Source organism: Pogona vitticeps, chromosome 2 (assembly GCF_051106095.1).
Source record: "Pogona vitticeps strain Pit_001003342236 chromosome 2, PviZW2.1, whole genome shotgun sequence".
In the NCBI taxonomy this organism is placed as follows: Eukaryota; Metazoa; Chordata; class Lepidosauria; order Squamata; family Agamidae; genus Pogona; species Pogona vitticeps.
The window spans coordinates 72551973-72566778 of NC_135784.1; the positions used below are offsets into that span (position 1 = coordinate 72551973).

Genomic DNA, 14806 nt, shown 5'->3' on the forward strand with positions numbered 1-14806 from the left:
TACTTGTTCTGGACTGTAGCCTGCTGTATATTTTTATATATTTTTCTCTCTCCCCACAGATATAGTAAATGTGTTCAGTCAGTTGCCAGCAACTGTTACCAGTTAGAAATTATTGTCAAGCTGCCTAATTTTCTTTGTCTTTGAGAAAAAAATGGTTTCCTGCAAATCCTAGAACCTCATATGTTACATAAAGAATCTGTACGTGAATAGTGCCAGCTTGGAAAAAGCTTAATCTTATTCTTTTGGATGAACTGCTAAAAGTATCACTTTTGGATGAAAATGCATGAGAAATCCTATGCAATCACATTCACCTATAGGTCACTAATTGTTTCTTAAACTAATATAGGAATAAAAGTCATAGGATCCCACTGATTTCAGATGCATTGTTCAAGTAGGTTTACAACTGAAGTTCTTATCAGAGAAAACTCTTTGCTGCCAGTATGATCCAATTCAATAAAGAGCACTGCTTCCTCTTCAAAGGAGAAGAGAGCTTTTTAAAATTTGCATCGAATCATTACTATTCTGTTTTTGTGATCTACAAATCATTCTGTGATGGGGAATGCTTTATGTGCCTTGCCTTTTATGGTTCTTGTGTATAGATTCAGACTGTGGAAGGAAAATGTGGTTAAGATATCAACATTCTCTTTTCAAGAAAAGAGGAAAACAGAAGTGGGAACTTCAAAATAGGCTCAGCAAGAAATGGTACTCCTCCACAAGAAATTCCTTCTATAGAAAACTAATTTTAATACTGTTTGATTTTTAATGTAGAAGACCAACAAAAACTATTCTATTTCATTAACATACTTTTCAAGTCATGCTGATTTCTGTGATGTTAGTACTTTCTGTCTGATGAGCTCAGGGGTACAGAGCATCTTGCTGTGGATTCCCAGGGTTAGTTTAGTTCCCCACTGTGCTTGTAGGAGAGCAGCCTTGGGTAAGCTACACAATACCAGACTGTCCGTGGAAGGCACTGGCGAACTACTTTTGAGTACACTATACCTAGGAAACCCTGAAAAGGATTAGCATAACTTGGTATGGACTTGAAGGGATGTAATTATTATTTATTATAATTATAATGTGTCATAATAGCCCAATATACTTCAGTAAATATATGCAAATTTAGAATAGCTCCGATTTAAAATATTGTTTAGATACTGAACGCCACCTAAAAATCAGATGCAATGATCATGCATAGTAGGGAAGTCAGGAGACACCCAACCCACTCCCTGCTGCCTATAATGTACTGAACCAGAGATTCCATTATGATTCTTTATACAGAGACCCTTTTTGCATGACTTCTTCCACTCTTTCATTTGGAGAAGTATCACAGTATTTCTAATCCATGTGATTTGGGACAGGGCAGGAAGCCCCAGAGGTACAGGTAGTGGAGGAGATGGCAGTTTTATCTACTCCACTTGAGAACGCTAGCAGTAATGTATGAACTATGGTAACGGGGACTCTACTTTGCAGGATCAAATCTTCTTCTATGTTTCTGTGATGAGGTGCGTGCTTCCTATAATTGGCAACAGTATTATTTATAGCCTTCCTTTTTGCAGCACATGTCTATGTACACTAGTCTTTATAGCACTTAACAAAGCAGATGACTGACAATTCTTCTATTCCTAACAACACTATTGTATTTGCCAGCAATAAACTCATAGCAAAGGACATAATCCCTTTAACAATCTGAGAATTTCCTCGATTAGTGCTATAAAGCACAAGTGCTGGAGGTCAACACAAGTTGCATCTCCTTGTCATACCACTTCCTTTCCCAGATACAGATAGCAGCTGCTGATGATGGAAAGTGAATGGGCAGATGTTTCGGACAACCAGGGCATCATACTAGAATTGTAATCCTTATATGAAAGAATATGATCCAGCTAAAACATGGTGCATGGCAACCTTACTAGTTGGGGATGTGATTAAGGACCATTGTGCTTCTCAGTCTTACACAATGACTTTCATCCTTGAGGCATGCCACCTCAAAGACGCCTGCTATATAAGAGTAGAGAATTGCCCCTATTGCTAAATAAACGTGTACTTTACTGCTGTGGGTTCTTCTTGTAATGAACATTTAAAGCACAAACTTATCTGTACCTTGTAACTATGCCTAGTAAACCTGTAAACGATTTATATAGTATTTATTCTGCGAAGCAAAATAATTTAATAAAGTAGGAAGGACATGAGGAGAGTCCAAAGGTGATCAAGGACGGAAACTGGAGACACATTTTACTTTCACAGAGGATAAGCATGGCATGATGTTACCAAAATAAAAGGCCAGCCCTTGGGAGAAAGCGGCACTGCCACCTTGGGCTGTTCTCCCTCCCTCCCTCCAACAGTGATATCATGGAATTAACCCCATTATCGTTACGTGGTGTTTCTTCTCACACCCACCGGCAGCCACCAACGATTTGCTGCAGGACGTACTAGACAGAGTAAGCTTGTACTAGATGTTAAAGGGGTGGGGACTCGGTACTGTGCTGCTGGTTTTGGCAGCTGCTTCCATGTCTTTCATAACTTCTATTTTCATCCTGAAAAATGTTATACAGTTAATCCCTATTCTACTCTGACTGCTAATACTGTACACTAAACAGGATGGGCATGCATTAACATGTGTTTAACACTGGGATCCTATTTTGTGAACTTATAAACAATCTCTTTGTCTGATTTGGGATAATGGCACCTGGATGTAGACAGCAGAAGGACTTTATGAAGAAAAGGCAGGAGCTGGCCTAGAATTCACCCAAAAATGAAATCGTGGTTGCAAGTAGTGATTATACAAGTTCATTTTATCCAAGAAAAAAGACATCTTCAGTTGGCAGTAACTACCACACACTCACCCAGTGTCACAGAATTTCCCTTGATCCACAATCCAAACTGAAATACAGTAAGCAGAGCCATTGCAAACACAAGGTTTAGTGGATCATTACCGAAGGACAGAGATGTGATGCAACTCTTTTTTTTTTTAATTCACAAGGTCACAAACAAAGCAGGCAGATTACAAATTCCAATATATATATATATGAAGGTGATATCTTTAGTAGGGCAAACCAAATGACACAAAATGTCTGCAAAAGCACAAACAATGGGAGCTTTCAAGAGAATATCTGTCACTCAGTTGAAAAAAAGTAAGTGGGCTGGGATAAGGGGAAGGGGGGAAGTTGGTGGAAGCCTGTGTGGTAATTTTGTTGCATGTTGCTACAGGAGGTAAGGCAGAAGGCTTGAAGAGAGCTAGATCTCATCAAGTGATAATGATATAAGACATCACATGGAATAACCCATAGACTTCACTCAAAGCTGGGCAGTGAGAAGCCTTCTGATTATCAAAGTTGCCTTACTATGCATTCCGGAATATCTTTTATTGTGATTCTCAATGGTTTTCACAGAGATTATCAGAAAGAGTCACTATAATTTGGCAGTCTCAAAAAAGATGCTCTACAAAAATGTTTTCGAAGTTAGTTTCCCCCCCTTTTAATAAAAACAGATCAAATCTGAGAAAATATTTCTCATAACAATTTATTTGTTGATATTAGCAGCCCAGTAAGATTTCCTTTTTGTGTCAGTAAACTAAAATTTATACTGAGAATAACAAAAAATGCAGGCAAGTTATTTTCCCAGTCACGTCTGCAATTTTTTACTTTCTGAATTACGTAGGTCTCTATGTTATGACAATCTATTCCTGTTTTTATTTGGCTTTGCTAAAGAAGGGTCTATGGGATCTTCATCAGAATTTGTTTTTCAAGAATAACAATATTACATATTTTCACATGAATTTATGTAATGATGACCTTACAGTAACAATGGGGAGTCTCCTATACAAAATACTGTCTCCCTAAATCTTTTGTAGTCTTCTAAGCTGTGTCAAACAACTGCATGTCACGCACAATTTTTTTTTTAAAAAATTCTGCTTCTTTTAGAAGAGGGAGATTTTCAACACTGAAATATTGGTGTGGGATTCCTTTCCTGTCTTCCATTTTTCACATCAACTCCACAAAACCAGTTTTCTTCCATGATGTAGGCTCATGCTCAGAAGGGTATATGGCACTTCTGACAAGTCGACCATGACTGCACAGTTCAAGAACTGGATAAAGGTTTACGTTTTTAGAAGAAATTAACTTTTTAGAAAATGATTCATTACATACAGTATTTAAGAATCATAAAAAACAGAGTAGAATTTTTCTTTCTTTCTTTCTTTCTTTCTTTCTTTCTTTCTTTTTTACTCATCAGTAATTACAAGGTTCAAAGATATAAATACCCTCTGAAAAAATGCATTTCCATTGTCATTTTTTGGGGGGGTATATGCAGGCTCAGTATACCCCCTTTCTGCTCCTCCTCCTCCAGTACCATGTTCTCCCACACTGCCTGATTCCAGTCCATCTCAGATCATTTAGTCAGTAGGGAGGCACCACACTGAGAAGCAGCAACTTGAGTTTGGCCATGTGCCATGGCCAATGTAGACAATGTGGGAAGCTGCACTACCCTCATCCAGGATGAGGAAGACGTATTACTGAGGCAGTCAAATTATACAGGAGTGTGTGTGCAGGCTGGGTAGGTGGGGCTCGTCAGCCTTGGAAGGCAGCCCATCTAGGAGAAGGAAAACTCTGATTTCAAACCTCCACTGTCTTGTGGCTATATCCACTGATGGAAAAGGCTTCAGGAGTTAACCTCGAGGCAAAATCTGGAGCTGGAGTCCCAGAGGCAGTTCGTGTCATTCTGTCAACTTCTGCAACATCGCTGGAACCAGTTGTATTGGCTCTTGCCTCTCCACTGGACTATTTCAGAGATGTGGAGAGGGGGGATTTGTTGCTTGGGTAACAGCCTATCCTCCATATTATTTTACCCACACTTTGGGCTCTGGAGAGGACACTCCAGCTTCACATACAATGTCAAAGCAAAATCAGGGAGCTGGACAGGGAACAGATTATATTTCTCTTCTGTGTGGAAGGAATGGTCACTCTTGAATTGGCCTTCTCAGCCACACTAGATGCTGTTCCAAGTCCTCCATACAGAGCACATTACCATAGTCTCTCGAAACTGAAGGATGCCTACATGTGTACTGTATATGTTTATTAGCTTGCCAAATTCAACTGAAGAGACACAGTGCAACTACCATCACACAGTGTGAGAAGACCGCAAACATTGCCCAGCTATATTAGAAACAAGAAGACAACTTCTTTCCCCTCTGCAATGGCTGAACATTTTTCTACCCAACAAATGATGAAAGGGAAGTGCTGTGTACTGTGAAGAAGACTCTTCAGGAACTAAATCCCACCTCACCCCACTGTAGTAGAAGCCTATCCAGTACTATAGGAGTCAAAACAGAACCACCAATACTACTGAAGTAGCTTGCGAGAGAACAATATTACAGAGTACCTGTAATCTGAGCCATGGCAACTGGACTTCTTTCTTATTAAGTTGAAATGTTTCACTACTCATCCAAGTAGCTTCTTCAGTCTTTCTAATAAGAAAGAAGTCCAGTTGCCATGACTCAACTTCCAGTTAACCTCACCTGGATGACAGAGAATCTTCACAGATATATTGATATCACAGAGTAGCTCTATCCATAATCTGACTGTGCTAGAAAGTGAGGTGAAACCAAGAGGCCAGTTTCATGCCACTAGGTGATATAAAACTGTTAGACCTATCACTTTTCCTTACTTTGGGCAACATGCTATTATTCTTCAATGCCTCCAGACTTGCCACCTTCCTGCAGTATCTTCCTATTCCTTGGCCTAAGTTTCCGACACAAGTCATACCAGAACAGGCCTACTAGATGACTGAACTCTTCTGTAAGTTCCATCAATTCAAATGGGTATACTCTAGTGTGAATTATTATACAAAGCAACAGGATTCCAATCAATGAGTGGCAAGACCCTTCAACAATAATTGTGCTTATCAAAGGTAGATCCAGAAATCCCTATCCTCATACATCCAGCTTTATATATACTGGGGTTCATGGTGCGTATTGTTGTTTGTGGCATATTTTTCACATAAAGAAGCCTTAATCTCAGATCCCTTTCATTCAAAGGTTCCCTCAAGTAGACAAGGAGAAAAAGTATGATGCTACTTGCAGACAATGGTGATGTCACTACACCCCAAAGTGTACTTCTCAGTACATGGTGGAACAAAGCATTGTGAAACAAACCAGTGTGAGATGTGTAACAAAGAAAAGGCAATAATTATTAATTTATTAGTTACTAAAACAATATGAAAATAACCAAGCAAGCCAAATCTAGTGCTACGTTTCCATTTAAGAATCTCATCCTAAAATAGCAAGATGAGGCATCCCATGCCCCTAACTGGGTGCATGGGCTCTCTGTATTATTCCTTTCTGTTAACTGGCCCTTGGGGTCTTCTTCATACATTGTACACCTAAGACGTATCATACAGCTAAACTTTTTATGGAGGTGTGATGGACTGCAGTTTCCTGTGGAGCCTAAACTTAGCTGCAAACCCAACTGCACGCTGTAATATTTTGCAGGCCTTCCTATCACCTTGTATGTAATGCTCTACAATGGCTGCCATTGCTTCAATTATGATGGCTGTATAACATCACCCAGTATCACAGGTCTAAATCAAACTGCTAGACCCAACTAGAGCCAACCAATCAAATCAATGTGATTTAGGGGTTGGTTTACGAAAGTCCCACTGATTCAATGGATCTATGTATTGTAGTTGGGACTAATTGTTGGTTTTAGCCTAGAAGAAGTAGGTCTCTGAATACTGCTGAAGCACAGAAGTGGGACACTGCTATTGTACTAATTTCCTACTTGTGGATTTCCCTTTAACATCTGGTTAGTTACTGTGAGAATTAAATGCTGGACTAGATAGGCCTTTGGATTTATTCGGCATGCCCAGTCCCTGCTGGACATCAGTGTGTGCGCATTCCATCTGCAGAGTGCTGTGCGCAAAAAAGCTGAGGGACACAGGCCTGGGTAACACAGTATGTTCCCTGATTTTACATGGGAAACCAACTGCATATTTTAACCCCCTCCCAGAGTTAGGCTTTATGGAAAGAAAATGTCCAAGCACGGATGATAAGTTACTCTACTACATGGAGAAAGGAAGATATTCAGTAAATTAATCAGAACTGGCCTAATGCCAACTGCTCTCGTAAGTCCAGGTATACATACTGAACTTCGTCATGGATCTTTAGCTGTTTCATCCAAGAAGACCGACCACATCAACCAAGCCAATATGGGTGCATAATAAAAAGAAGAAAGCCAAGTACTCACCATTATGTGACATCCCAACTGCAAGGCACTTCTGGAATCTGCAGTACTGGCATTTATTTCTGCTTTTTTTATGAATGCGACAGTTGAGATCACACCGATCGTAGATTAACTTTAACCGGATTGTTCTGCGAAAGAAGCCCTTCAAGAGGAATAAAGGGATGGAGATAATATAAGTGATAGTGAGTCTTCTACCATCTGCTGCCTTACTGGGAAGAAAAGTATCCTTTTATACTGCAAATTGTTGTTAAAAGGACACACTGTGCCACAAGATACAGGTGATCATTTCCCACATTTTATACAGTTTGATTGCCCAGGATTTATACAAAACAGCACAGTATTTCACAAGTTATGTTCATATTTATTTTAAATTATGAGCTCTTACTCTGAGTGAAATTTATTTCCTGGTACATAAGTTTATGATTATAACTGTGATAATGCCACTACTAGTAAAAAATAACCTACATGGAAGATAACATGAAAACATGGGAGCGGGAAGAAAACTGGTCTGTGCATGTTATTTTTAATAATTAAACAATTATTTTTATTTTCTTGGTTATTATGTTGGAAAAATAATTTTCCATACAATAATTTAGAAGCTTAGTGAAAGTTAAGATCTAGCTTCTGGGGAAATGACTTGATCATTAAAAAAATTCCTGCAATTTGAGGGCTAAACCTCACTTTACTCCCAAATAACTGGGCTCATTGAAATGAATGGGTCTTATTCATCTATATATTAATGTAAGTTGCATTTATTTCAGTGTGTCTATTTTTGCTGGGACTATAATTGGATTTAGCCCTAGGAACATGTGAAAAAAATTATATTCTAAATAGATTTTTCTGTTTAGGGAGGTGTATCCTTTTAAGAATATGTTCTGTTAATCTCACTGACCTTGAAAACATGAGAAATATTCTTATTTCTGCTTCCCTTTTTAGAATATTTCAATTCCATGCTGAATTGCAGTATTCTAAAAAGACAAAAAAAAAAGAGAGGAATATTGGCTTCTCTTAAAAACGGCTTTTAATTGGTTTGTGCTTTACAGCAACTTCTACATTGCTGGTACATTAATGCAACACAACTACAATACAATATTAAGCAATATTTGCCAATTCTGCTTAAAAAAAAAAAACCTTGAGCACATGCAATTTTGCATTTTAAAATCACCATCATGACTACACAAGTAAAATGGTGTTTCCTTCTACCATTCTGATGCCAAGAACACCAACTTGGAATTAAGCACCATTTTGTTGTAGGAAATAAAAACAAATTCTTAAAATAAAAATATAACATATATAACCACGTATGCACCCAGTTTTTCTCTAAACAAGAAGAAAGCATGCTGTGTGGACCAGCCCCAGCCCAATGGCCTGGCCGAGATGTGTGCCTGTTTCTATGGCACCCAGCATTTCTGGAATTTGGATGAAGGATTGAACTTAGTTGCATTACTCAGCTCCATCTTCCCTGAATACTAAACCATTGGCCCCATGTGCTTGATGATAGGCAAAGAAGTAAATAATGGATGACAACCCGGTGGGAGAAGTTTTTTTTAAAAAATGGGATTGTGTAAATTAAGTCTACATACCTTACAGCCTTCACAAGCATGTACTCCATAATGAAATCCAGAAGCTTTGTCTCCACAGACCCTGCATTCAATGGCCATGAGAGAACTGGAGGCTTCTTCATGAGGTTTACTGTACATCTGAACTTTTTCTGAGAAGTACGGTGGAGACGGAGGCTCCATTTTTATTGCATCTGAACAAGAGGGAGATTTCAAGAGAGAAATTAACTGTAACCTTGAAATACATGGCCAACAGATCTCTCTAGCTCAACTTATCAATCTGAAATATTTTATTATTGTTGTTTTCCTCCTTTCCTTCCATTAGTCATCACTGATGAATCCAGTAACATTTATAATATTTTAACTAAACATGGATATTTAAAAAGGGCAGAAAAGGACAACCAAAATTGTCCAGAGTCTAGAGCAATTTTTCTAGGAAAATAGGTTACAAAGGTTGAGGCCTTCCATGTGAGGAAAAAAGGGCAAGTAAGTGTGAAAGGACAGAAGTATATATGATTATGAATACTGTGAAGAGAGGGAGGGAGGAAATCTTTCTGATGATACCAGAATCCACAGTCACTCAATGAAGCTAATTTAAGATAGGTAAAATGAAGTCTTTCATACTGTACCCAGTTACATTAAAATAATTCATTGCTACCAGATGTGATGGCCACCACCATGGACAGATTTAAATGGGAGCTGACCAATTTACAGGGAGTAATGATTTCAATGGCTACTAATCAAGATGGTTGTATCAGAGGTCTTCAGTATCAGAGGTAGTATGACCCCATACTAGTTGATGTGGAACATAAATAAACAGGAGGATTCATCAGTCTGGTTACAGGCACTCATTTAGCGACTGTGGAAACAGAATGTTGGACCAGACAGACCTCTGGTCTGATCCAGTATAAGCAGCTAATTCTTGGGCTAAGCCAAACTCCGTGGCAGTTCTATGACTAGGGCAACATGTTTCTATGACTAGGGCAATATGTTATCTTTACTACTATAGGAGTACATCTGGAAGATATTGGTGTGGAAAGGGCTACAGAGTAAATGTCTGGAATGATAAATGGAGGTTTCATGTGGAACACTTTATGGGCTGCAATCCAGAAAACCTTTCTGTGTGTCCGTCATGGCTTTGCCGCTCAGCAAGTTGCCTTTAAAAGGTGGGAAATTTCAAAAGGCATCTGTGGCATATTTTATTGGTTTGGTCTGAGATTCTGAATTCCCACAGGCCTTGCTCAAACTCTTAAGCTTTACCAAAGGAAACTGAGTAAAGAGACACATGCAGCCTTTTTTTAAAGTTAGTGTGGTTGCTCTGGAAGAACTCTTACCATATTCAATTATTTCCCTCTAGGGTTTTGCTATTGGGAAGAACAAAAACAGGATGAAAGAGAAGCTAACTGTGCATTGTACTGATTGGCTGGTTACCACGTGGTTGACTCCAGCATTTTACAGAGTTGTTACAGGGCCTCAGTTTAGTAGCACAGAATCATGAAAACAGCAGGAACAAAAAGGATTCTTCTGATTCTTTTTCACAGTATTATACAGACAAAGTTATTTTGGTATGGAACCAGTAATACATAATAGTTATAAAATAAATATATTATACAGTCAAAACTGTAACCTTTCAAAAACCATAGTTGATTTCCACCCCACCCCTGAACACTAGACATATACTATTGCTAATTTTTCGTGTACGGATATTGATAATCTCTAGTTAATTTGTTTTGGATAAATGTTTGGGCTAAATCCAACTAGAGTAGACACATTGAATGAATGTGATATGTTAAGTCAATGTTTATTTACATCTTCTTCACTCAAAGGTTTAATTTCTTTAACTGGGATTAATAATTTAATTTAATCCTCTATGTTTACAACAACTGACTTTTATAAAGTATTTGGGCATTTACTTTGGATTTTATTAAAGCTGCAGGCAAAAGTCTGCGAAAATATCTGAAAGATAAAACCAATCAGCATCAAAATCATGATGCACTCTCATTCTGGAACTTGGTATAGTTGTCTGTATAGTTCACTGCTCACTACAGTTTTGTTTTGTCTGCATTTTGCTTGGCTATGTGCACCAGTTATTATTATGTTTAGCCCTCAAATATGTCTACATTTTGTCCTCCTGTTATTTGCCAATTTCTGCTTAATATGGAACAAAACTTTGCTAGATAACACATCTTTTAGAGAGAGAGAAAAAAAATCTGCATGGCTTCCAAGCTGTGATACTATCTTAACTACTATTACATTTTCACATGTACAATCATGTGAAAAAGAAAGTACACCCTCTTTGAATTTTATTGTTCTATGTATCAGGACATAAAAATCATCTGGTCCTTAGCAGGTCTGAAAGATAGGTATGATGAACCTCAGATAAACAACAAGACATGAAATATTATACCGTGTTATGATTTATTTATTTTTTAAAAATAAAGCCAAAATGGAGAAGCCATGTTTGAAAAAGTATGTGCATCTTATGATTCAATAGTTTGTAGAACCAATTTTAGCAGCAATAAATTGAATTGTTTTCTGTATGTCTTCATCAATCTCTCACATCATTGTGGAGGAATCTTGGGCCATTCTTTACAACGTTGCTTCAATTCATTGTGGTTTGTGGGCATTTGTTTATGCACAACTTTCTTAAGGTCCTGCCATAGCATTTCAAGCAGGTTGAGGTCTGGACTTTGACTGGTCCATTGCAACACCTTGATTCTTTTCCTTTTCAGCCATTCTGTTGTAGCTTTGATGGTGTGCTTGGGATCATCGTCCTGTTGCATGACCGCATTTCAGCCAAGCTTTAGCTGTTGGACAAATGGCTTCATATCTGACTCTAGAATACTTTGGTATACAGAGGAGTTCATGGTCGAATCAGTGCTGCAAGGGGACCAGGTCCTGTGGCTGCAAAACAAGCCCAAATCATCAGCCCTCCACCACTGTGCTTGACAGCTGGGATGAAGTATTTGTACTAATGTGCTGTATTTGGTTTTTGCCAAACATGGCACTATGCATTACGCCCAAACAACTCCATTTTGGTCTTGTCTGTACAAAGGACATTGTTCCAGAAGTCTAGTGGTTTGTCCAGACACAACTTTGCAAACCTAAGCCATGCGGCCATTTTTTTTGTCTGTTTGTTTTAGAGAGAACAGGCTTTCTCCTGCAAACCTTCCAAATAAACCATAGCTGCTCAGTCTTTTCTAATTGTACTTTGATAAATTTTACAATTTAACATGCTAACTGAGACCTGTAGAGTCTGAAATGTAATTCTTGTTTTTTTTGTTTTTTGTTTTGTTTTTTTTGCAATTGTTTGCACAGTTTGACTTTGGGGTGAATTTTCTTGGATGTCCACTCCTAGGAAGAATGGCAAATGTCTTGAATGTTTAACACTTGTGAATAATCTTTGTCACTGTAGTATGATGGACTAAATAGCTTTATTACCCTTCACAGACTGATGGGCAGCAACAATTCCTTCTTTACTATTATTCCTGATGTTTTTCCACCTCGGCACTGTGTTAACACACATCTGAATGCTCAAGACAAGGAAACTGCTAAAACTTCAGCTTTTATAGAGGTAGTCACACTGGCTTATGATCAATTACTCAAAGGTATTTTGTTAGCAGCACCTGGCTGCCATTTGGCCTTTTAATTCCTATGGAAGCAGTAAGGATTTTTTCATACATGGCCTCTCCATTTTGGCTTTAGTTTTGTTAAATCATGACACAGTGTAATATATCATGTGTTACTGTTCCTCTGAGGTTGTATTTACTTAATTTTCAGACCTGTTAAGAACCAGATGGTTAGCCACTTCTCACCCAAACACAAAGCATTTGTCAGGGCTGTTTTTCAACAATAAAAGCAAGTTTTTTTTAACTTTGTATTAGCTACAGTGGTGGCCCACATAGCGATGATACTCCGTTCCAAAAAAATCATCGCTATCCGGATTCATTGCTATGCGGGGCAAAAAACCCCCATAGGAACGCATTAAAACAAGTTTAATGCGTTCCTATGGGCTGTAAACTCACCGCTATGCGGAAATCCTCCATGCGGCCGCCATTTTCGCTGCCCGGTAAGCTAGTAAAGGGCGCGAAAACGCTGTGGGCGGCCATTATTTTTTTCTGGTGGCCATTTTGGAGCTGCCGATCAGCTGTTCCCAAAACAACCCTATGTGAAAATCGGTAAGCGAAACGCTTACCGATCTTCGCAAAGCGATTTTTAGCCATTGAGAACATCGCAAAAAACGTGTCGCTATGCGGATTCATTGTTAACCGAGGCACTAGCTATGCGGGGCACCATTGTATTTTAAATCTGGAGACATTTAGGTTTACTTGTTTCTGCATGGGGGCAGGCAAGCAATGGTTTTACTTTTTAAAAAATCACAACTCAAAAACCCTTTGCCCAACCGTCCCCAAATCTGATACAGAACAAGAGCAGATTGTTTTATATATCTGTGCCAAATTTACTGCTGATCCAAAGTTTTAATGTTATAATTTTTTATTTGGGATGCCCCCATTTTTAAAGAATTGCCTTGTACAATGTTCTGCTGCACAATAACAGCACTGCGTTACTGTGTTGCTATAATCTTTATTATATCTTGAATATTTATACCACAGTCGTAAAATTTAGCTAAAAGCTACAAATAATATATCTGACTTGTTAGGTAAACCTAACAATCTCAGGTAGCAGCATTTTTTCCTGCTATCTAGGAAGAAAACAAGAACACAAACCACTTTCCAGAGCCAGGATTCAATGGCCTTTCCTATGCTGGACTCCAATTCCCATGAGCTCTAGCTGACTTATCCAACAGCCATGGATGACAGAAGTCTGGAGGGTGACTGGTTCCCCCACCTCATGACTTAGGAAAGATTTATGATTGATCGGCTGGAGAAAATCTAAATAAGGGTGGCCTGAGGACCAGCTAAGTGGGGATGACCCCCGAATTCACACTGTGCCCCCTTTGTGTGGTGATTATGATCCAGAGGTTAACTCCTCTGCTCTCACACAGCCAGACTACCATACTGGAATGTATCTTCAGTAGAAGTTGTTTTCTGTGCCCGGCTTTAGCTAAACCTGAAACAATTTTTGGTTCAGATTACTTTGATGGTGAAAAATTAACCCCAAGTAAGTGTTAGAAATCTGATATACTTTGGCATTCTTGAAACTTCATGTCATATTTGTAGTCGAGGGATGTCTGGTCATTTCTTGCAAGAGGAAGATCCTCGTAATGTGGTGAAGAAAGGCTGGAAAAATCGACGGTCGTAAAGGGCTTTATATCGAAGGAATGGGAGTGCTCATCCATAGCAGAAAGATCGACTGGGCTAACTCCAAAGTTTATGGGCCAAAACGGCATTTCTGTATCAACCATTGTAAATCCTGAAAGAAACAGAAAAAGAAAACAAAATGAAAAAAAGAGACTCGGAGTTTAGGAAAAGAAACGTTACTTCAATAAAATTCTGTAACATAATAAAGACAAAATAAAACCAGTGTACTGGAAAAGGGTTCACAGGAAGGAGGAAGGAGAGGGTAAAGAGTCACAGAAAATAGGCAACAGGAATATTAAAAAAATAGATGCCTATGCCAGATCACCGTTTTCTACGGAAATTGGCCACAATTTAAAAAGCATTTACCACAAAGTTTGAGTAGATCAACACTGTTTGAGAAATAACTTTAAGACACACAACATTATGTGCACATTTGTTCACTGGATCCTGTTCAATACCTGCATCCTGAAAATTACTAATTCACAGTTAGCAGCAAGGTAAAACACAACTTGCATTTCTAATATATTGTTAAAAGGTAAAGGTAAAGGTTCCCCTTGGTTCCCCTTGACAATTTTTGTCCAGTTGTGTTCGACTCTAGGGGGCGGTGCTCATCCCCGTTTCCAAGCCATAGAGCCAGCGTTTTGTACGAAGACAATCTTCTGTGGTCACATGGCCAATGCGACTTAGACATGGAACACTGTTACCTTCCCACCAAGGTGGTCCCTATTAATCTACTTGCATTTGCATGCTTTCG

At 38.7% G+C, this 14806-nt stretch overlaps 1 protein-coding gene across 9 annotated transcripts in view; it reads right to left on the reverse strand.

Annotated features, from left to right (window-relative positions):
• The window catches only part of PPARG (peroxisome proliferator activated receptor gamma), a 79386-nt gene that overhangs the window by 26913 nt on the left and 37667 nt on the right, over positions 1-14806 (reverse strand). For 6 of the 9 annotated variants that reach the window (XM_072989717.2, XM_078385413.1, XM_072989716.2 and 3 more), the window contains 3 exons: positions 13937-14164; positions 8816-8985; positions 7236-7374 (listed from right to left, as the gene is read on the reverse strand). In XM_072989717.2, the coding sequence (XP_072845818.1) occupies positions 7236-7374; positions 8816-8985; positions 13937-14156 (529 nt within the window). In that variant the 5' untranslated portion in view covers positions 14157-14164. Of the gene's footprint in view, positions 1-7235; positions 7375-8124; positions 8201-8815; positions 8986-13936; positions 14165-14806 lie in introns of all 9 variants that reach the window. The other 3 variants (XM_078385416.1, XM_078385414.1, XM_078385415.1) reach the window with 1 other exon arrangement.